The following is a 24,125-nucleotide window of genomic DNA, read 5'->3' as shown; positions in this document are numbered from 1 at the left end:
AGGCAACAGTCCATGGGGTCACAAAAGATTCAGACACGATTTACTGACTAAACAACAACAAAACCCCCATGACTGCAGACCAGCCTCTCCCAGGACTCAGCCCTTTTCTCTCTCTTTTTTTTTCTCTTTGATGAAAGTATTATGAAGCATTGTGTGTGCACGCTAAGTTGCTTCAATCACGTCCGACTCTTTGTGACTCCATGGACTGTAGCCTGCCAGGCCCCTCTGTCCATGGAATTCTCCAGGCAAGAATACTGAAATGGGTTGCCGTGCCCTCCTCCAGGGAATCTTCCTGACCCAGGGATCGAACCCGCATCTCCTGCGGTTCCTGCATTGCAGGCAGATTCTTTACTGCTGAGCCACAAGGAAAGCTCTATGAAGCTTATGTTATCACTGAAAAAATAGATCTTGACTTATGGTTTACAACTTACATAGTGTAATTTATATACTGTTCTTGTTGTGTACTGCTCTTAGTTCTAGCAATTTTTTGTCTCTTGAAGGTTAGAAGGGAAACTTGGCACAATGCTTGTCCTTTATGCTCACTATACTGTTTTTAACCACCTCACCATCTAGCCTCAGATGACCATGGAAAGTCACACTGGGTGGAGGGAGGGACCACGTCTAGCTCCTTCTTTGCCAGGCCTGGAGGCCTTTCCTTCCCCTTGATGTATATGCCTGGGGTCCCTGAATTTTATAATTCAGACGGATCTCCATGAGTTCTGCTGTGTACGGTCGAGGCATGATAGCCAGAGAATTGTTCTCCTTCTGCATCGTGGTGGGGGGAAAGAGTTTACACTTCTCCATAAACCAAACTCCAGGGAGGCTATGGGAGCAACGGATACAGGGTATTTTGCATTTCTCTATGGCTGTGCCAGGCCTTAGTTGCAGCATGAGGGATCTAGTTCCCCGTCCAGGGATTGAACCCGGGCCCCCTGCATTGGGAGCATGGAGTCTTAGCCCCTGGACCACCAGGGAAGACTCTGGATGTAGGTTTCAGGATCAGGCACACATTGTTTCTATCCCAGCTCTTTGACTGACTTGCTGTTTTGACTTTGACCATGCCATTCATTCTCTCTGAGCCCCAAGTGCCTCATCTGTAACATGGGGACAGTTCCAACCCTGAAAGATTGCTCTGACGGCCATGTGAGATAAAATCCAGAAAGCACAGTGCCTGTTTGGAGTAATGGTAATGCATCTTCCTTCCTAAAATGAAAACTCCTCAATTCACTCCGAGCAGCACCCAGCTCAAGTTATTTGAATTTCCAACAGCTCACAGGAGCCTTTGGTGATGCCTAAAAATAGCTGGTTTTGAATTCTCCTCGGACAGTTAGGCTCTTTGTGTAATTCAATCTCCCTCTGATTATAGGTAGCCATTAACAGCTCCCAGCTCACTGCCTTTCCTCCTCACCGGCATCTTTAATGCAGTAGAGCTTGGCCTAATTACCCTGGGGGGTGGTGGCCTCTTTCAAACCAAGGAGAACTCTTCCTCGCCTGCCTTTAAGCTGATGCCTGGTGGCATTTCCCTCATCTTTGTGAAGCCCCAGAACAAAGAGACGATGGACTTCAGAGGGACTTGCGCTGCCCCCAGTCAAGAGAGCTGATGAACAGTTGCTCTGCTTGCCTCTTGCTAGTAAAAAAACCCCAAGCTGCCGAGGTCATGCACCATCCCAGCTGGCCTGGCAATGAAGAGCTGACATTATCAGAATGTGGGGCACAGGCTTCTGTGATCCTTGGACCCCTCCTGTGGAGCCTGAGAGGGTTTCTGGGAAATTCAGGTGGCTGACACAGGGTCTCCAGAGCCCAACCAGGTTGGAATTTGATAGGCCTCCTGCAGAATAGCAGAGAGGTGGGAACCTAGGATGTGACGTCAAATAAGACTGGAGCCAGATCCCACCTCTGTGCCCCACTAGCTGTGTGAGCTGTAATACCGATCAAATCTTGTTATGTCTCAGGATCTCCCCCTGCAAAACAGGATAATAGCATCATCTACTGCTTAGGTTGTTTTGAGGATTAACTGAGGTAACATGTGTAACATTGGGGCTTCCCTGGTGGCTCAGATGGTAAAGAATCTGCCTGCAATGCAGCAGACCTCGGTTCAATCCCTGCGTCAGGAAGATTCCCTGGAGAAGAGAATAACTACCCACTCCAGTATTCTTGCCTGGAGAATCTCACAGACAGAGGAGCCTATCCATGGGGTTGCAAACAGTCGGACATGACTGAGCGATAAACACATACACACACATGTGTAACATACTTGGCATCAACGACATAGAGTTAACGGCTGTTATTATTTTCCTTTGTTGCTCTCCTTCAGCAAGGGTTGCTCATTAGGAAGACATTACTCAGGGTTACTGCTACTGTCCAGGAACTCTATACTGCACAACTCCAGGGGGCGCCATTCTCACAGACTGCAGACTGTGAAGAGCAGCAGCTCTGAACTTCATGTAAGATTCCCCTTGGGAATTAAGAATGCACAAAGAATCCATGTTGGATTCCCCCAGAGACAAGGCTGTGAGCTTTGGTTTACTTGAACGATGACCCCACGATGGACCTCCAGGGGAGTGAAGACATGAGACCAGGGAAGCGAAAGAGTCAACACAGACCCTTTACAAAGCAGGTCACTACTGAGGAAGCTTAATCCCGTTGGGAAGGCAGTAGAGAGGGTTCTTAATCTCCCAAGGAGATCAATTCCCTGGAAGCGTAGCATCCATCCTTCACACACCCAAGGTGTTTACAGGACGTCACTGGCAGCCTGTACTGGGATGGTGAGTGCCAGGAGTGTATTAATGGGGCACTGATAGTGTCTCCTACGTAGGGTCTGGCCACCCTTTAATCATGATCGAGTGGTGGAGAAGGAGCAGGAAGAGACATTGACTAAATCCTGGTAGGTCTCGGGCCCTATAGATGCCACTGTATCAACTTCCACCCCAACTGTGCAGGGTAGAGATGATGGTCCTTGAGTACAGACGAGGAAACCGAGGCTCAGGCCAAGGACACACAACTGTGGAAGGTGCTGACCCAGGTCCGTCTGGATTTAAAACCAGTACCCTTTCTGCTGGGCATGAGAGACCTTTTGCAAACAGGAAGGCATCCACCTAGTGCTGTGGAAGTCCAAAATTCTTTGTATCACCAGAGAGTATTAGGAAACTTAAGGGGTCCAGGCTGGCCACTTCTCTTGTGTTTTCAGATGTAAGAGACAAGACAGCCTCTCGCCAGCAGTAGGGAGAACCGGTGACCCGTTCTGAATGTGTTAGTTGCTCAGTCGTGTCCAACTCGTTGCAACCCAATGGACTGTAGCCTGCCAGGCTCCTTTATCCATGGATTCTCCAGGCAAGAATACAGGAGTGGGTAGCCATTCCCTTTCCCAGGGGATCTTCCCAACCCAGGATCAAACATGGGTCTCCTACATTCTAAGCCGATTCTTTACCATTTGATCCACCAGGGAAGCCCTGACACATTATACAGATGGAAGAAATGAGGCTAGAAGGATGATTCAGCGTCTTGGCCACCTTGCATATTCTTAGTGTTCTGATCACCAAACCATAATGGAGAGCAACCTGCAGAGAGAGGTGCCCTCCAAAGTGTTCCCCAGACCCCTGGGACTCTAGCCTTCCCACAGAGCATCACAAGGTTCTCTGTGAATCCACATCATTTCCCTCTAAAAGCAGAATGTGCAGGACTGTAGAAACACCCCACATCTGGCAGGTTAACTGCTCCTAGAACTAACCTCCCAAACCTGTGCGCCTCCCCACCCCCACCCCAGTGGACACCTTGACCAAAGAGAGACCCGCAACAGCAGCTTCTGATCCCTCTCTGGCCCTTTAAGGCCTCACTTTACTTGGTATTCAGGGCATTCAGTTCAGCTCTGCTTTCTAAGCTGGGAGGTTCAGGGACTCATTAACAGATGCTTAAATGTCAAAGGGAGACCCGTCTGAGCTGTGCTGGGCTTACAGAGTCTTCCCAGCTTGCAGTCTGGCCTCCCTGCATCCAGGAAGGCAGGAAAAGACCACCTGGGAGATGCCAGGGTAGGAATTCTACTTCCTCTAAGGAGCCAGATTCATAGACTTTTGCCTGCCCCTTCCCTGGGGTCTCAGATGGTAAAGAATCTGCCTGCAATGCAGAAGACCTGAGTTTGATCCCTGGATCGGATCGTTAGCTTCCTTCCCAGGTGGCGCTAGTGGCAAAGAACCCGCCTGCCAGTGCAGTCGATTTAAGACTTCCCTGGGTTGGGAAGATCCCCCAGAGAAGGGAATGGCTACCTACTCCAGTATTCTTGCCTGGAGAATCCCATGGACAGAGGAGCCTGATGGGCTACAGTCCATGGGGTCAAAAAGAGTCAGACACGACTGAGCAACTAACACTTTTACTTTTCACAAAGAGAATCAAACTCCAATGTCAAGAGACCCCAGAGTGACAGCCTTGGTTTTGTGAATGGTTAGTGGTCAAAGGGGAGTGAATACACGTCATAGTGTTTTGGAAATGCTCAAACAGGGTCTGAGGCTGGTTTCTTAGAGAGGGGTAGCCCAGAGTGTAGGGACTCAGAGCTCAGATGTTCCCAGGCTGGAATTCAGATACGTATCAGCTGTGTGGCCTTAGGGAATCACTTCCCCCTCTGAGTCTGTTTCCCCTTCTGTTTGATGGGGAGAGTGAGACCTGCTTTGTCATTAGGAGTATAAACTGTATCAAGTGTTTACACAGTGCCCAGCACATGAAGAGTATTTGATAAGACCATCAAAAGTGGAAAGATCTCAGACTTAGATGCCAGTCTTAGCTCTGCATCATAATCTGGGTGACTTGTATCAATTGGTTTCAGTCCTCTGAGACTTGCATTTCCCTGTCTTAAAAATGGGGCTCCTTATACCACCAGGGCGATGCAAGTGTTCAACGAGGCCATGTGTATTCAGCTTAGTTCCCAGCTAATAGCATGTTTGATGTGACTACAACTATCTAAGGGGGCTTCCCAGGTGGCACAATGGTAAAGAATCCACCTTCCAATGCAGGAGACACAGGAAGTGCAGGTTCAATCCCTGGGCCAGGAAGATCCCCTGGAGGAGGAAATGGCAACCCACTGCAGTCTTCTTGCCTGGAAGATTCCATGGACAGAGGAGCCTGGTGGGCTACAGTCCATGAGGTCACAAAAGAGTCAGACACGACTGAGAGAGCAAGCATAAGCATCTAACCATCATAGTAGCATTATTATTATTAGAAGAAGCATAGAATTGGGAGACTGAGTAACCTGGCTTTGATCTCACTCTGTCCTTAGCCAATTTTGTGATCCTGGAAGCCAGAGTGCCTCCCTGAACCAGCCGTGGCAGCTACTGCTCGTGGCTACTGTGAGGATTCAATGGATCCAAAGCACCCAGCCAGGAGCCTGGCATCTGCGGAGGCTCAATAAACACTACTACTACTAAGTCGCTTCAGTCCTGTCCAACTCTGTGCGACCCCACAGACGGCAGCCCACCAGGCTCCACCGTCCCTGGGATTCTCCAGGCAAGAACACTGGAGTGGGTTGCCATCTCCCTCTCCAATGCATGAAAGGGAAAAGTGAAAGTGAAGTCGCTCAGTCGTGTCCAACTCTTTGCGACCCCATGAACTGCAGCCCACCAGGCTCCTCCCTCCATGGGATTTTCCAGGCAAGAGTACTGGAGTGGGGTGCCATTGTCTTCTAGTAGAGTCTAAAGAGAGAAGGGGAGCCCCCTTATTTCTGAAAGGCCAGCATCTCTTTGTCCTGGCACCTGAGTTGGCATCCAGCTAACTGAGTTGTTTGGTTAAATGAAGATTTGTGCACACCACTTCTGGCCTCCCATCTCATTGCTGTAAGCCTTAGCTCAAACGGGCTTCCCTTGTGGCTCAGCTGGTAAAGAATATGCCTGCAATGAGGGAGACCTGGGTTCGGTCCCTAGGTTGGGAAGATCCCCTGGAGAGAGGAAAGGCTACCCACTCCAGTATTCTGGCCTGGAGAATTCCATGGACTTTCACTTTTGCTCAAACACCTGACTCCCCTGCCCGTCCTTGCCTTGTATGGCACATTCTCTGAGCATCACTGAAACTTCCTTGGGGCAACCGATGAAATGGGGCTTCACCTCTGTGCATCCTGGGCCATGGGATGGGAGGCCACGGGACACCAGTGGCTTTTGGGGATGTGACGATTCTTCATTTGGAGGGTGGAGGGCCGTCCTGTACAGAAGAGAATCTGCATAGTCTAACCTCCTCCTTATCATTTACATGTGGGGAAGCTGAGGCCAGGACCACAGCACCCACCACCATCGCTTCTCCCTAGCCCGGAATGAGAGGTGGGGAAGTGGAGGAGATGGTGCTGGATAGCAGGAGTCTGCAGCATGCTCCGGATAGTAGTCATTTAACCCAATTCCAAATGTCATCTCGGCTTGCTAGATTTCCCTCCACCATGAACAACTTCAAGCTCCAGGGTGCCAGGTGGTAGGGATAATCACTAGGGTGCCTTTGACAGCTGAGATTTAAAATTTTCATTCCTAGACTCCCTCCCCCTCCTCCACCATCCTTCTGCCCGAGGAGTAATTTCATATCTTTTTCTCTGCACTTAAATATAGGTATGCTAAAAAAAAAAAAGGTGGGGGTTGGTGGTGGGGAGGTGCTTACCAGTAGATAGACCCAGATACAGACATAGATGGAAATATACGATTTTTGCAGCTTGCTTCACTTGCCCCAAGGGTTAGCGTCATGTTTCTGAGATAATCCTCAGCACGTTTTTGCTGACAGTGGGTCTTCAATATTGCCATACAACCTCCCTTTCTAAGTCCTGTCCCTCTCATTTGTCACATGAGAGATTGCTATGGACCTTGCAGAGTTCTCAAGAAGGTAAAATGATATGGCATTTGCAAAGTTCTCAGAAGGGTGGATAACGCATAGAAGTCACCGACACGTAGTAGATCCTCACTAAATGGTTCCTACTTGTGTGCTCCTGGCTTGGATTCGCTCGTCAACTGTGTCCTTTGTTTTCTGTGAAAGCTGTGCTTCTAGAAAAAAATGTATTCAACTCAAATTTGAGAACCACGGAACCCAATTTAAAATGGGCATCAATAAGCCTTTAGATAAATTTGACAGGGGCCACTTTTAATTGTTAAAATTTGTCTTTATTATATTAAAAAATAAATGTGCACTCTCAAAAAGGTTGGGAAAGAGGTTTACAGAAAAAAGGTAGAAATAAAAATTGTCTAGAATCCTATCCTGTCCGTCAGAGTTCTCCAGAGAAACAGAACCAGCAGGATATGTGGAAGTGTATAAATTAAGAGATTGGCTTAAGGAAGTGGCTCATGAAATTGTGGAGGTTGGCAGGCCTGACATCCAGAAGCTGAATTCCTTCTTCTCTGGAAAACCTCTTTTTTTTCCCCCCTCTCATTCTTTCAAATTACTAGACGCAGCTCACCCACATTTCAGAGGGAAAGTGTCCTCAAAGTCAGCTGACTATAGATATTAATCCATCTATAAAAAACTTTCTCAACACCTAGAACAGTGTCTGACCAAACAGCTGGGCACCACAGCCTCATAAGTTGACACAAAACTTAACCATCACACCTACTATTCAGAGATAACCCTCTAGGGATTTATATTGAGAGATAATTTATGTACACAACTAACATTTTATAATAGGCGGCGTGTCATCTTTTCAGTTTTTATTTGGCATCCTATCTTGACTACATCTTTAGAGAGACGAAGCTCTCTCTAAAGTAGCCTTTAGCCTCCTTATTCTGTATGGGGCATGAATCCCACTGTGTCATTGTTCCACATATTATTTGTCCCACACTTCATTGTTGGACACTGAGGTTGTTTTCAGTCTTTCATGTGTTAGTTTAAATCATTTCTGCAAAGAGCGTTCTTACTGATAAATCTTTATGTCCATCTGTAGTGGATGCAAAAGGTGCCCACCCAAATCCTCTTTACCACTAGTGGCTCACATCTGCCCCCTTGCCTGAAAAGTGATCCTTGACCCCACAGCTTCCCAAATGACAGACGATGAGGAGGGGTGGGCAGACAAGGCCAAGGTCAGAGCCTCTTCCTTAAAGTGGAACCAACCTTGTGATGCCCCTTGCCCTCCAGGCTGAAGGTGGTACCCCGCCAAGGTCACATGCTTACTTAGCTCCTCTCCTCCTCTATCCTGCTTCCTTCCCACCATTCTCCTGAGAGCATGCCTTCAATAAAACACTGTCTCAGGGTGTGCTTCAGGTAAACTCAGCTGAAGACAACAGCTGAGTATTGTTTTGAGGACAACTTTTATTAAAGAGATAGCAATGGTCTCCAAATTTCTACTATGTAACTGGGATGCTTCCAGATTAGGGAATTAAAGGGAATCTCTCCAGTAAATCAGCCTCTTGTAGCACTGCATGGGGCAGACACTCTTGAGGTACCGAGTGTCTCCCCTAAAGCCCAGGATAAGGGGGCAGAGCACCCCAGTGCTGGAAGAAAGAGTGGGAGGACCCTGGACCCCTTGGCTTCCCTCCATCTCAAATGCCCAACCCTCTCCTGAGATCACGAAAATCCTCCATAGCATCTAAGTTACCACCACCAAGGATGTGAAAGTGAGACACAGGAATGGTGGCAAAGAAAAGGGGATTGGATGGCCCAGCAAGAACATCTCAGCAACCCAGGTTGTGGACAGAGATGCTAGGGTGAGGACATTCTTGGAATTTTCTAGCTCACGATTCTCCACCATGTCCTTGCCTCCACTGGGCGTCAGTTCATCAGTGCTTCCTTCAGAAGGTGGTTCTCCCAGCCTGCATCTGACTGTTCCTTTTCCCCTTGGCTCTCCAGACGGAAGTGCAGTCTTCCGAGGCTGCTTCCGCAGGCCCGACAACCTCTCCCTGGCCTTGCCCGTGACTGCCGCCATGCCCAACATGTCCGTGGACAAGTGTGTGGACCTCTGCACGGAGAAGGTGAGCCTGCTTCCGCACACGGAATTCTAGGGAGGGTGGTGCGGGGCAGCTGGAGAAGTGAGATGCTTGGCTGGGGGAGCAGCCACCTGGCTGCTCTGAGGAAGGTTATGACTGTGACATGTGACACAGGAGGGGAATGTGGATCCAAAGACTGGGAGTTATGCAGGTTCCATTTCTTTCCCTCTGAGGAAGTGTGTTTGTTCTAATAGTGAGGACTGCTCAGGAGTGAGGGTGACGTGTGGACTGGGCCTAGAAGCAGGATTGCCAGGTAAAGCCCAGGACAATCCCACTTTGGATGAGAGTGAGTTCCCTATCGCTGGAGGTATCCAAGCAGAGGCAGGGCAGGTGTGGCATCAAGAACTTCGGGTACTGGATAGCAGTTGGACTGGATGATCCAACTGGATGGTCCTTTCTCAGCCTGAGATCCCTGATGGATGGCTGACTGTTTATCCTTCTTCCCAAATCAGACAGGGAACTCCACAAGAGTAGAGGCTATGCCTAAAACAGTTTGTGACCACTCTTGATACCCAGCACGGAGCTAAGCTCATCACTGGCATCCAGTGATATTTGAGAAGCTCCCTCCATCATTCAAGGTGAGCTAATTATATGAGGGTCCACAGGAGAACCCCCTTCCCCACTGCAAGAAAGTGGTTACCCGTTTCATTCATCCTCTCAGCTACTATTTGATGAGAACCTCCCTTGCGCCAGGCCCTTGTGCTCAATGCGGGGAGCACAAAGTCAATGAGATGTGGTCTTTATCCTCAGAGATGCTGGCATTGGCTGGGGGCTGCTTTGTGGCTACTCCTGGGTGCTCAGCCCACATCCCAGCTCCTGAATGCTCCCACCTGTTCTGAGTCATTCTGTTTGGCCGTTTCTTTCATTAAGGCTCCTAATTCACAAAGCACCTTTCAGAAAGATCAAGAGGCAGCAGCATTGTAGAGACTGCCACTTACTGAGCCCCTCCATGCACCCCTCTGTCCCATGGGTCACACAGCTTACCTCTCACAACAAGGCTAGGAACTGGGAATTTTCCTCCCCATTTCACAGATGATAAAACCAAGGCTCAGACAGGTCAGAAGTCACTTCCCAAGCTCACAGCACAAGCAAGTGGCAGAATGGGTTCAGACACCAAATCTATGGTCTTGACTTCTGAGCTCCCCTGGAGACTCCATGGGCTTCCTAGGTGCGCTAGTGATAAAGAACCCACCTGCCAATGCAGGAGACATAAGAGATGCAGGTTCAGTCCTTGAGTTGGGATGATCCCCTGGAGGAGGGCATGGCAACCCACTCCAGGATTCTTGCCTGGAGAATCCCATGGACAGGGGAGCCTGGCTGGCTATGGTCCATAGGGTCGCAAAGAGTCAGACACAACTGAAGCAACTTAGCACCAATGCAGTCAGAGACCCCCACAGTGAGGCTTTCAGGAACTCTTCAAGGTCCAGGAGCCATTCAAGGGCAGCCAGGTAACTTCAGGTCACCAAGCATTTCCTGAGTGCTTGCTCTGCTCCCTGGAGGCCTCCTGGAAGGTCAGGGGTGTTGTTCATAAGATTAAAAAAGGTTTGACCATCTTTTGGTCCAGCTTTCTCTCTTGGGCAGAAATCCCCCTCCCATGGTCTCCCCTCCAGGTGGACATCCATCTGTCCTGAGGGCCCAAGGGGAAACTACAGATCAGCTGGTGGTGAGGGACAAACAGGAGATGGTGAGGTCACAGGGCAAACCAGTGTGGAAAGTGTCCTGCTATACACAGAACGGGAGGAAAGGGAAGGTGTGGGCAGGCTGTGGGGGTGTGTGGGGTACAGGAAGGCCCTGCTGCAAGCCTCCCTCTTCTATTTTCCCCTAATCTCCTTAGAGGGGCCATAGGAGAAAACTGGAGGAAATTAGGTGGACAGGGGTCCAAAGCTGCTTGTGCCAAGTGGTGATGGGTCTGAGACTTAGGGGGTCAGAGGGGGCTTCAGTATGTGTCACCGGCTAGAAAACAGCCTCCATCACGGCCCAGGCTCAGCCACCTGCCTCCCAGCCCCATCTCTCTGATCTTAGGCTAGGTGCTGTAGCTCAGATTCAGTATCTGAGAAAGAAACCAGACCTACCATGGCCAAGCTCACCGGATCCAGCCCCAGAGGTATGACCTTGGTTTGTCAGCAGATTATTCGTGGACCAGCTACCAGGGAGAATTCGGCTCCATGGGTCTGAGCAAATTGGACAAAGGACAGTCTGTTGCCCTCCAAATCTCAGGTCCAGCCTGCTCCCACTTAGCTCTTCCAAAGAGCAATTAAAGCAATTAGGAGCCTCTCACCAAGGGTCAGACACGACTTAGCGACTGAATCACAACTCCCAGCGAAGACAGTGGTTACGCATGGGTAATGACATCCTCTTTGGCTTAAAAGAACAGTTTCAGACAGCTTTTCCCAAAACATGGGCTTCATACCATGGTCAGCCCCGGAAGATTGACTGGGGAGTAATTCATGGCCATGAGAAAAATTTTCCTTTTTCAGTTTTCTTTCAGGTCCTCCAGGAGAAAGCTACTTCTCAGTGCTGCAATGGCTTTAACGCCTCTCTCCACTACACTAATCTCCCTTTTGCAGGAAAATGTAGTTGACCCCAGGGAGTTCTTGGCAGGCAGAGTGCCTAGTTAGAATTTAATCACATGGTTTTGTTTCTATAGTTTTAGGGTCCACAGTATGAAAATATATGAAAATGCTATTTCTCTACCAGGACTACTTTTGAGAGTGATAGAAAAAAGAAGTTCCCTTTGAAATCTGAGTCTCAAAGCATGACTTGAAATTTGTGTCTCAAAAGGAAACAGTTACATGTGCGTGCTCATGCATGCATGTTCAGTCATGTCCAACTCTTCGCGACCCTGTGGACTGTAGCCCTCCAGGCTCCTCTGTCCATGGGCTTTTTTCAGGTGAGAATACTGGAGCAGGTTGCCATTTCCTCCTCTAGGGGACCTTCCCAACCCAGGGATCGAACCCAAGTCTGCTTCTCCTGCGTTGGCAGGAGGATTCTTTACCACTTGTACCACTTGGGAAAATAAAAAGTAAAACTATGTGGGGCGATGGGCATGCTAATTAGTTTCACTGTGGTGATTATTTCACAGTGTATGCATATATCAAAACATCAAGGCATACGCCTTAAATAAATGCCATTTTTATCTGTCAATTATAGCTCAAGAAAGCTGGAAAATATAATAGTACAGGAAGTACACAGATGGGACAGAATCTTCCTAGTGAAGCTTGGGGACCCTCGAGTCAGGGAGGGTGATGGAGAAGGCAGTGGTTGGAACACAAATCCTGTTTGCATCCAGAGTCCAGGCTGCCTGGGGATTCAGTGATTTTCTTCCCTTCCTCTCTCACGTCATCCCCAGGAGTACCCGCTGGCGGCCCTTGCGGGCACTGCCTGCCACTGTGGCTTCCCCACCACTCGGTTCCCCCTCCACGAGAGAGAGGACGAGCAGCTCTGTGCCCAGAAGTGCAGTGCGGAGGAGTTTGAGAGCTGCGGGACCCCCAGTTACTTCATCGTGTACCAGACGCAGGTCCAAGGTAAGCCAGCACCCCCCCAGAAGCTCTCCCAGCGGCCACCTGCCACCCAGAGGTGCTCCAGCCAGCCCATCAGCAGGCTAGGGGACAGAGGGCAGAGGCAGGGCTAGCGGGCGTGGCCAGGCTTGGAGACCCTGGAGGGGCAGCACAGGGAGGGCCCTCGGCAAGCGGGATGGTTCTGGAGACCTTCCTCTGCAGCCCTCACACTGAGCACCCCCTTGGTGTCTCTTCCTGTAAAGGCGGCAGACAGATTGAGCGAAAAGACATCTGAACTGGGAGTGGGAGACTTGGGTCTTCAACACAGACCTCCAGCCAGATCACTCACATGATCCTGGGCGAGTCATTTCTCCTTTCTGGGCCTCAGTTTCTCCATCTGTAAAATGAAGCTGTAGATTGTTGGCCTTCCAGTTCTAGGAGCCTGCAAATTTATAATTTTTTCTTCTTTTTCTCCATCTTACTCATCCTTTCTACTTTCTCCCTTTGCCAGTAGAACCCACACCTAATGTTTATCTCCTCTTCCACCTCCTGGGGGTACCAGGCAGTGATGATGATGGTGATGATGATGGTGATGATGGTGATGGTGGTGATGATGGTGATGGTGGTGATGGTGATGGTGATGATGGTGGTGATGATGGTGGTGACAATGGTGATGATGATGGTGGTGATGATAGTGATGATGATGGTGGTGATGATGATGCTGATGGTCATGATGATGGTGATGCTGATTATGGTGATGATAGTGATGGTGATGGTGGTGGTGATGATAGTGATGGTGATAATGATGGTGATGATGGCGGTGGTGATGGCACTTAGGGACTTTCTTTGTTCCAGACTCATTGTTGAATCCTTTGCATGCATTTTCTCACTGATTGCCCTCAGCTTTCCTATGAGGCAGGAACAGTCATTATGCCTCCTTTACAGGTAGAGAAACTGAGACTCAGAACAGGACTTACCTGAGGTCATGGAGTTTATAAAATTTCTAGATGAAAATCTTTTCTCCTGCTAGAGGCATGATGAAGGGTGAGTGGCACTTGGAAAGGTAACTTGTTGGGGTGCTCGGCCCAAAGAAAACCTGCGAAGGAGTACTCCAACGTCTGAGAACACTCTCCACCTATACGTGTCAGCCTGTGCCAAGCCTCATCTCATTTAATTATAGAAGGCCCACAGTAAGCCTATGATCAGGGCAGTATCATCCCCATTTTACAGATGGGAGAACCAAGATTCAGAGGGCTTGAGAACTGGCCACAATCACACATCTGCAAGAGTGGTTTGCTCTCAGGTTTCTGACTCCAAAGGCCATGCTAGAAACCTCTGACCACAGGGCGAAGGACACTCCGCACACTCTCTGAAGCCTGGAGAACTAACAAAACACCACTGGGCTAGACTTCCTCTTCATCTCCCAGGACTCTAGCCCATGTACAGTTGGGCAGGTTGAGCACTGCGCAAGCACAGCCTGAAGGAAGAGTGATGCTTGAGCGCTAGCCTGTGCTCTGCCCGTTGTGCTGTGCACTCCGGACGACAGTGCATCTGCTCAGGGGAGGCAGGGGTACCTTGATCTGATTTGCACAAAGGTGCTGTAAGAGCTAGCGGCAGCCCCAGCAGCAGGCTGCCCCTGTGTGGCCTGATGTGGGGTAGTGGCGGCCAACTGCGGCTTCCTCCCTGGCAGCTGATCCTGCTAAGAGCTCAGCGAGCAGGAATGTATTTAGCCAGGGTGGCCTCTAGCTTTATTTACACTCCAGTCAGGAAGGATGAGCTTTTGTTAGTTTCCAGGAAGTGTTGGATAGTCTGTACAGAACTGTGTAGCTACAGGTTGGGGGAAGGGTCACACTCAGCTTAATTATCCTGTGACCAGGAGCAGCCTTGATGGGAACAGGACACCGGAGTCTACTCAGTAGCCTCTGACTGACAGGTTGCTCATTCCCAGGCCACTACTGCTCTCAGTTTCCCACATCGCACTTGCAGGCCCCGCACCCCAGGGAGGTTTGAGAGTCACGTAGTTCATGAGGCCACCAAGAGCATGGTCCACGAAGACTGCCATTTATTGAGCACCACTGTGTGCCAGGGACTATCTGAGCTCTTTAGACTGAATTAACTCATCTAATGCTCACAACAGTCCAACGACATAGGTACTGCGATTATCACCGTTTTACAAACACGGCAACTCAGCACAGAGAGGCTGAAGAGCTCGGCCAGGGCCACACAGCTAGGACAGAGCAGAGCTGGGATTCAGACCGAGGCGACCTGGGTCCTGAGCCTGCACTCCTAATCTCAGCTTCTCAACATGCCCTGCGCATGCTCCCCGTGCATTGTCCGTCTGATCCCGTAAGGTTTACTTTACAAGTGAGGAAACCGAGGCTCAGGGAGGTGAAAAGCCTTGCTCAACATCGCACAGCTAGGCCACAATCATCCTGGACTGCGGCCAGGCCTGTCTGGTTCCGACTATGTACCACACTGCCTCCAGCATTTGTTTTGATTTGTGGAGCTTAAGAACCAAATACACTTCCTTTTTAATGCTGAAAATAAGCACCTTTACTTCGCCTCCCAGACAGTAGTTAAATGGAGACTTCTATTTTCAGGGGAAATTGAGGGGCCCAGTTCTTTCTCTCTCCCAACATTTTATTATGAAAAAAATGTCAAAGCTCCAGGAAAAAAAAAAAAAAAATGGGAAGAGTTACACAGTGAACATGCTAGACTTATCCTACAGATTTTACATTTCTCAACGTTATGGTCTGTTCACTTTCTCATGCATCTCTTCATTTCTCCATCCCTCAATTTTTCTTCCTGGATGCATTTCAAAGTAGTTGCAACATGATTACATTTCAGTCCTCATATCACTAATTGTAATTCAATATTTGCTTATGGTTTTTCAAAGTAACATTTACATAGAGCAAAATGCACAAATTTTGAGTGTACTGTTCAATGCCAACTGGGTCCTATCAAATCCACACCCTGTCAAAATTATAGAACATAACCACGCTCCAGAAAGTTTTGTATCTAGGCTCCTTTTTTGCAATATGTTCCCATGAAAACTATTCCCAGACACCTGCTTGGCTTGATAAAGATGCTTTTCCACTTGTTTGTTTTCCCAAAGTCTGCTGTCCTCTGAACAAACAGATTAAATGTGCATGGCAGGGGAAGAGAGCTGGTCTCTGGCTAGTAGCATCATTACTAAGAGCTCACAGTGTGTGAGCCCTGTGTTCACACTCAATACCTGTTCTCTCTTCTGACCTTCCTGAGAACCCCAGGATGTCCCATGTTACAGGTGAGAAAGCTGAGGTTTATTCAGATCCATCATTTTTCCAAGGATACCTACCCAGCAAGGAGGTGGCAGAATTGGAATTTAAGTTTAGGACTTCAGACTTTCCCCTTGAAGGGCTCTTTTGAGAAAGCAGTGTGGCTTGTGATGAGACTTCGATAATGGCAGCTAATACAGAACAGGAAAGACCAGGGTACCATCTTGGAAGGATTCTAAGGGCAAGATGATGGCGGGTAGCAGATGCTGCCACGTTAACAAAGCAAGGGAAGGCTGGATTGAATGGTGGATTGTCACTGGTGACTTTACCAGAAGCTGATTCTGTGCAGTGAGCAGAGCAGAGCCAGGAGGAGCCCCATGAAACGGTGGAAGGAGGAAATGGGATGGGGGGTGGACAACTCTGCCAAAAGTGAGACTGAATGGGGTGTGGAGTGAAAGTGTTAGTCACTGAGTTGTGTCTGACTCTTTGAGACCCCATGGTCTGTAGCCCACCAGGCTCCTCTGTCCATGGGATTCTTCAGGCAAGAATACTGGAGTGGGTTGCCATGCCCTTCTCCAGGGCATCTTCCCGACCCAGGGATCGAACTCAGGTCTCCCGCATTACAGGCAGATTCTTTACTGTTTGAGCCACCCGGGAAGCCATGGGGGTGCAGAGAGAGAGTGCTTACTGGAGGGGGACTTTTATTTTTAACGATGGAGCTATTTGTTCATGTTTGAATGCTAATAATCAAGTCAGCTGAAAGAGAGAGAGAGAAGACATAGGGAAAATAGATGGAGTTATGAGCTGGGGGAGGAGAAAGGAGATGGAACAGACGCTAGAGCAGGGGTCACTCCCTTCTTCCCAGAAAGTGGGGGCATAGGGGAGGAGAGAGGCTGAGAGAGCAGGCTTGGGGCTCAAGGGGCAGGAGAGCCGGGGCAGGGGAGGGAGGGGGGCTTGCCTGCCGTGACTTTATGGTAAGGATTGAGGTCGTCGGTCCAGGCTGAAGAAGCAGTGGTAGGGCCAAAAATTCAGGATTCTTTCCTCTTCCTTTTCCATTGCCGAATCTCCTTTGCTGGGCCATCACCTATTAAAAAAAAAAAAAAAAATCACCACTGTGACCTCTTAGCTCCAGGAGGGGCTGCAGTGGGAGATGCCGAGACATAACACTTTGCATCAGCCCTGACGGTCGTGGCTGAGGGACCTGCGCCCCTGACACTGCCCAGTCAGGCAGGAGCAGAGCACAGATGGGCCCGGTGCTGGCAGGTGCGGAGGTTGGAAGGGAGAGCGGGTGGGTGGCAGGAGCCCCGGAGGGTGCAAGGGCCAGGCTGCACAGAGCTTGGAGGTCCAGGTGAAAACCTTGGCCTGGGCCCCATGCAGATGGCTGCCATGTGTGGGTTTTAACCTGGAGGAAAGCGTGGGGGTGATAAGACAGAGCCTCACTGTTCAGGTGAGAAACTGAGGTTGGTGAGAAGGCTCGTCCTCCTGGCTGGCTTTTATTGAACCCCTACTGTGTGTGCATCCTTCTTTCATATATTATCTCATAACCCTGTTACCATTTCCAGATAAGGAGATGACCGGCTCGCAAAGCACCAGCTCTCACAGCTGGAAAGTGGCAGGGTTGAGACTCACACCCTGTCCCTTCTGGACAGTCTCCTTCCAATCGGCCCCTGCCCCTGACCCCTGTCTGTGCCCTGCCCTCTGCAGACAACCGCTGCATGGATAGACGGTTCCTCCCAGCCAAATCCAAGCAGCTCATTGCTCTGGCCAGCTTCCCGGGAGCCGGCAACACGTGGGCTCGCCACCTGATCGAGCTGGCCACAGGCTTCTACACTGGCAGCTACTACTTCGATGGTTCTCTGTACAACAAAGGTGAGGAGGCACGGGGGAATGGGGACCTGACCCCCTAGAAGGACATGGGAGTACCCCTTTCTAAGCACCTACTGTATGCCACTCAGCTCTCCCAGGCATGTTGTTTGAGACCTACTATGTGCTTGGTGAGCTTCCCTGATGGCTCAGATGGTAAAGAATCTGCCTGCAATGCTGGAGACCTAGGATCGATCCTTGGGTCAGGAATATCCCCTGGAGAAGGGAATGGCTCCCCACTCCAGTATTCTTGCCTGAAAAATCCCATGGACAGAGGAGCCTGGCGGGCTACAATCCATGGGGTCACAAAGAGTCAGACATGACTGAGGGACTAACACTTTCACATGCTTAGTATCTTCCCTTCACTTCACATCCCACAAACATTTCCTGAGATCATGTCGTTGGTATCTCACCTGCATCCGTTTATCAAGCACCTACTATGTGTCTGGGACCTTCCTTCCATTTAAGTCATTCCTTGAGCTCTTACTGTATGCTGGGCACCTCATGCGGGAAACTGAGGCCCAAAAGGCAACAGGATATCCCAAATCACTCATTGAGTTGGAAACACAGCCAGTATCTTGAAAGCCTAGTACATTAGCATTCTAATTGGCTTTGAACAGACCACCCAAATGCCTTGGCTCTCACGGGCACAAGAGGCCGAAATGGTGAAGAGCATAGTCTTGGGCGGCATCGTGGCTTGGGTTTGAACCTTAGCTCTGCCTCTTGCCAGCTCTGTAACTTGGGAAAGTTATTTCATGTCTCTGGGACTCGATTTCCTTATCTATCAAATAAAACCCTCATAGGATTACTGACAGGATCAAGGTGTCTACGACATGTAAAGGGCTTAGAGCAGTGTCCGGCACAGAGCTGGTGCTCTAGAAGCCCCCACAGGCTACCCAGAACTTCTTTCAGTTCCTCAGCTTTTGAAATGAAAACCTGATCAGGTCCCTCCTTCCTTTTGTGTTAAACCTTCCAAGGACTGTTTAGTCTTTCTGGTCCAGTGGTGGTGTGAGTGGTAAAGAGCCCAGCTGCCAGTGCAGGAGACAGAAGAGAAGCAGGTTCGATCCCTGAGTTGAGAGGATCCCCTGCCGGAGGGCACGGAACACAACCCCATATTCTTGCCTGGAGAACCCCATGCACAGAGGAGCCTGGCAGGCTAGGGCTACAGTCCATGGGATCGTAAAGAGTCAGACACGGCTGAAGCGACTCAGCACAGACTTAACTCATCATCACAACCCCCACAGCCCTCTCTGGCCTTATGCTCCCCTCTCGCCCTCTGCTGTCCTGTACCAATCGCTCATGTGTGACACACTTCTTCCCGTCCTCCACAGGACCTTTGACTGGCTCTTCTCACCTGGGATGGTAAACTCTTCCCCATCCTTCAGTTCTCAGCCTAAGAACCTCCTTGCCCCGGGAAGCCTTTCTGGATGGTGCCTGACTGGGTCAGTGATCTTGGCCAGGCTGGCTGGGCCGCTCAGCTCCAGACTGCAGGTTGGGCCCATGTCTGTTCCGTGGGTCTCTCACCCTCTAGGACCAACAGCTTTCCAGGGCGTGTCCCTCTCGCAGTGACAGCAGAAACACATGCGTGTGCTGCGCTCAGTGTGCTTAGTCATGTCTGACTCTTGCGACCCCGTGGACTGCAGCCCTGCAGGCTCCTCTGTCCATGGAATTCTCCAGGCAAGAATACTGGAGCGGGTTGCCGTTTCTTTCAACGGGGAATCTTCCCGACCCAGGGATGGAACCTGTGTCTCTTGCATCTCCTGCCTTGGCGGGGGGGATTCTTTACCACTGAGCCACCTGGGATGCCCCCAAAATACACACAAGTGAACAGAAACGTGCTGGGTCCTGAGACATTGGCCAAGACCCATTTCCGTCCCCAGTCCATTGGCCAAAGCAAGCCATACGGCCATTCCCAGCATCAGTGGGGTGGAAATGCGGACTTTTCCCTAAGGGGAACCCTCAGGTAGATCATGTCAGGGCCCCCATCATGGCACCTGGGTGTGAATACTCCTCTTCTGCAGTCCTACCCAGGGCAGTGACTTTACATCCATGTCACTATTTGAATAGTCTGGCTCTCAAGAACTGTGACCCCTGGATGCTTTTGCAAGTCATTTTCTCCCCCGCTCCCTGGCACATAGTAGGCGCTCAATAAACATGCGAGTGACTGAATGAGTGGACGAGTGAATGTCTGAGGATCCTGGAGGTGGCCCGGGACGGGGTGGGGCAGGCCTCCTGTCTCCCCCAGCTCACTGCCGTGTCCCCTGGCCCCCTCCCCGGCTGCGGGAAGGGTTCAAAGGTGAGCGGGACCATTGGCGCAGTGGGAGGACCATCTGCATCAAGACACATGAGAGTGGCCAGAAGGAGATTGAGGCCTTCGACGCGGCCATCCTGCTCATCCGCAACCCCTACAAGGCCCTCATGGCGGAGTTCAACCGCAAGTACGGCGGACACATTGGCTTCGCTGCCCACGCCCACTGGAAGGGCAAAGGTACCACTTGGGAGTGGGGGCCGGGCGCCGGGGGTGCCAAGGGCAATGCGAGGGACCAGGGCTGTCTCCTGCCAGGGATCCAGGAGGGCACCCTTGAGGGCATGTGTGAGGTCCCAGGTCCAACTTAGAGCTCAGAAGGTATGCCTCCCACATGCCACCCAGCCCACGAGCATCACCCTCTGTGAGCCAGGCTGTTATCATGGCATAGAGGTTAGGGGTTGGGCTCTGGAGCAAGACTCCCTGAGTTCAAATTCCAACTCCACTACTTCCAGAAAAGGCTCCTTCGCCTCCATGAACTTGGATTGTCCAGTTTATAAAGTGGAAGTGATAAAACTCAAGAAGTCAGCCCTTTAGAAGCACTCAATACACCCTCATGTAATTGATAATGGGATCTATTGGAGAAGGGAATGGTAGCCCACTCCAACATTCTTGCCTGGAGAATCCCTCAGACAGAGGAGCCTGGGAGGCCCCAGTCCATGAGGTCGCAAAAAGTCAGACACAACTGAGCAGCTTTCATTTTTTCCCACACTGATTCAAAGCAGGTTCCAGACCTTTTCCTGGGAATCAAGAGACCTGCACCCATGTCAGTGGCAGAGTGGCCATGAGGTCATCTGTGAGCTCCTGTGAGCGTCATTCCAATAAACCCTCCCAGCAGAGGTTAAGTGACTTGCCCTTGGTCACAGCTGGAAAGTCACACTGTCAGTCTCCAAGGGCTGAACTTCATTAAGATGATCTGAGCTTAGTGTTCATCTCTGGTGCTCAGTAGATTCCAGAATGGGAGAATGTCTCTGTGCAGAGCAGTGGCCCCACCGTAGTGGGGGAGAGCTCCAAAGTCAAAACCCCTCAACCCCCCATATCAGTTATCACCCATGTCTCCATTACTGTAATGACAGTCACCTCAGTGTTTGTAAACCCCCACAGTTAACCCTGTGCTGTGGATGGGGCGAGCTAAGTTCAGGGAGGTTGAAGGCGCTGTTCCCGAAAGTGGTGGAGCAGGGGTTTGAACCCAGGGACCACTGAGCTACAATAAAGAATTGATCAGAACATCCATGGCCACAAATCCTCCCACACAGAGCCCCTGATGCTGAGTAGGTGGTATAAACGTGAGCCCTCCCCGCCTCATTCAGCCTTGAGGAACCAAGCTGCTGCAGCCTTTAACCCCGAGGGTGTTTCCCACTCCCTCCAAACCTTCCCCATGCCCCCGCCGCCCCCTGACAGCTGCTCCACATTCCAGCCCCTCCCCAGAGAAAACCAGAGCAGACAGGATGACATTAACCCAGCCAATCACACTCAGCACTGATGTCATCGATGAAAACCCTTGGGCCTGCCTGACCAACTGTGTGTGCCCTGGCTTCCCAGTTTGCTCAGGGGCTTGTCTATCCTTTCCCCTGCCGACCCACTCCCTCAGTGGGTGACATTTGTTCCCAAGGGGTAAAAAGGTCTCTGAATTATTTATTTGTAGAACAATCAAAAATGAACATTATTTGTGGCCAGGCTGAGAAGCCCTCAGGCACCAATGGCAGGATCCTGCTCCAGGAGCAGATGCTCTGCTTGCTGAACGGCAAAGGACCCAGGAGGTCGCTGTACCCAGGGGTCCTCATCCCCACCAGCACATCTGAATCCCAGGAGGAGCATGGGAAAATCCCAGTGCTCAGACCACACACTGGACCGCTACAGGGGTGGAGCCTGGACATCTGTGTTTTTTAAAGCAGTCTCCAGGCAGGCAAATTGATTCATTCTCCCTGTGGCTCAGATGGTTTAGCGTCTGCCTGCAATGCAGGAGACCCAGGTTTGATCCCTGGGTCGGGAAGATCCCCTAGAGAAGGAAATGGCAACCCACTCCAGTACTTTTGCCTGAAAATCTCCATGGACTGTCGCCTTAGGAGCCTGGTAGGCGATAGTCCACAGAGTCGCAAACAGTAGGACACAACTGAGTGACTTCACTTTCACTTTCACTGTTAATGGGGAAGATGAGACCCAAAGAGAGATAGGGGCCTGGCAGGATCACTCAGGCACGTGATGGCAAAACTAGACCCAGCTCTCCACCTCCCAGTAATCCTGAAAGTGAAAGAATTAGTTGCTCAGTCTTGTCCGACAACTCTTTTGCAGTCCCATAGACTGTAGCCCACCAGGCTCCTCTGTCCGTGAAATTCTCCAGGCAAGAACACTGGAGTGGGTTGCTATTCCTTTCTCCAGGGGATCTCCTGGGTGTGATCCCTGGGTCTCCTGCACTGCAGGCAGCTTCTTTTACCATCTGAGCCACCAAGGAAGCCGACTGCTCCAAATAAGAAGTGTGGGACTCACTTGGGAAGCTCACATGGGACCAGGCACTTAGCAGTCTTTATCTCATTTAAGTCTTCTAATTCCCTGGGAGGTAAGAAGGGCCGCCACCACCACTGGTAGCAGAAAGGCATCCCAGGAAGGGAGCAGGTCACGTGTCTCAGGTGCCAGGAGTTGACTGAGCTGAGATTCAAACCCAGGCATTAGCCACCAGACTCTCTTACCCTGGGGTGTGTCTGACCTAGTGCATTCAAAGCTTCCCCTCTTCTGGCATAACCCCTCCTCTCAGGTTCAGGCAATTCCTAATTCCCAGGAGCCACCTTCCCTCTTCTTCCCTATTCAGGATGACTGGGAGCTTTAAAACCAGAGATAAGGGAGACATCAGGAGAGGCTGAGCCCAGAGGCTGCAGGGGACGGGGAGTGTGGGGCACACGTCCCGCACTGGGGGGCCTGGGCCCCCTCGTTAGTCTGGGACGGTGCTTCCTTCCAGACCTCACCCAGGGCTTCAAGTGCTCTGCCTGAGTGCCTTCCCCAAAGAGCCCCCTCCTCACGGCCCCCACTCTGCCCAGTCCTCCCATTTTCATTAACATCCGACCCCTGGAGGCACTTGAGTTTGAGACCCATGCTTTAGAGTCCTTGTTCCAGCAGCATCAGTATCACTTGGGAATTAGGAACACAGATCCTCAGGTTCCATCTCAGGCTTCCTGGATCAGAACTCGCATTTTCACAAGAGTCCTTTCAGAAGCTTCACGTGCACTTTAGAGTTTGAGGATCATTGCTTCAGGACGCCATCGGCCTAGAATGTGAGGGTCACTCCCACCTAAGAGGTCAGCCACCTGCTGAGCATGTCCACCCCACCCTGCCCGTGCCCCTTCCCGGCTACAGCTGGGTCGAGGCTCCTGTCACCCCCCCACCCACCCACCCCCAGCTTTTGGTTCCATAACATTAATTTTACGATCTCCCTGGAGTGAGTCCAAAGCAAAGTTTTATGTGATATGATTACACAAGGTGAATTGTCCTGGATCTGTTTAATGAAACAGAGACCATGTTTAATGATTCCGTGGGGAATTAAATACAGTTAAGCCATTAATCAGGCCCCGGTTCCTCCCATCAACAAGATGAAGCAGAGAGTGGTCAGCCCATGTCCTGCCAGGCCCACGTGAAGAGCAGTTCCGGCGGAACCAGCATTCATTACCAGTGGTCCGTGGCGTAGCATGACTTTATTACCCAATTTGAAGGCAGCCATTAATTACCGGGAATCCTGAGCTAATTGTGGGCTTTTGTTTTTCGTTTTTGTTCTTCTTTCCAGTGAAGTCATTCAGGAGCTTCAAGTGAGGTATCTCTGCTATAAGAAAGGGTGTGGAGGGAGCACATATCTGCTGCCCATAAAGGACTGGCCACGTGGGGCATCTCAGAGATGCTGGGTACCAACATCAGGACTATGGTAGCCATGGGACTTCCGTGGTATCCCAGTGGTTAAGGCTTCACACTTTCACTGCAGGGGGGTTGAGTTTGATCCCTGGTCAGGGAATCTAGGATTCCACATGCCATGCGGCCAAAAAAATGACAATAATTGTGGCCAACATTTATCCAGCACTTCCTGTGTCTCAGGTCTGGTGGCAGGGTCTGCAAGTCTTATTCCAGTTCCGTTTGTACAGGGGGAGGTTTTAGCAAGGCTTCCATTGTGAAGATGGGTAAACTGAGGCTCAAGGACAGTGCTTGGCGTCCCAAGGTCACACAGCCAATATGAATGCTGGCAATCTGACTTCAAAGTCATCTGTGAACAAACCTGGTGTCTTAGACGACACCTGAAGGT

General features: G+C 50.5%; 1 protein-coding gene across 6 annotated transcripts in view; it reads left to right on the top strand.

Annotated features, from left to right (window-relative positions):
* Nucleotides 1-24,125, top strand: part of WSCD2 (WSC domain containing 2) — a 115,416-nt gene that overhangs the window by 86,366 nt on the left and 4,925 nt on the right. For all 6 annotated transcript variants that reach the window (XM_019978031.2, XM_070769736.1, XM_070769738.1 and 3 more), the window contains 4 exons: nt 8,788-8,909; nt 12,274-12,448; nt 17,383-17,547; nt 19,829-20,029. In XM_019978031.2, coding sequence (XP_019833590.2) covers nt 8,788-8,909; nt 12,274-12,448; nt 17,383-17,547; nt 19,829-20,029 — 663 coding nt within the window. The remainder of the gene's footprint in view (nt 1-8,787; nt 8,910-12,273; nt 12,449-17,382; nt 17,548-19,828; nt 20,030-24,125) is intronic.

The sequence above is a fragment of the Bos indicus genome, chromosome 17 (assembly GCF_029378745.1).
Source record: "Bos indicus isolate NIAB-ARS_2022 breed Sahiwal x Tharparkar chromosome 17, NIAB-ARS_B.indTharparkar_mat_pri_1.0, whole genome shotgun sequence".
Lineage (NCBI taxonomy): Eukaryota > Metazoa > Chordata > Mammalia > Artiodactyla > Bovidae > Bos > Bos indicus.
The sequence above is the reverse complement of the archived record's forward strand: the minus strand, read 5'-3'. Positions and strand labels throughout refer to the sequence as shown.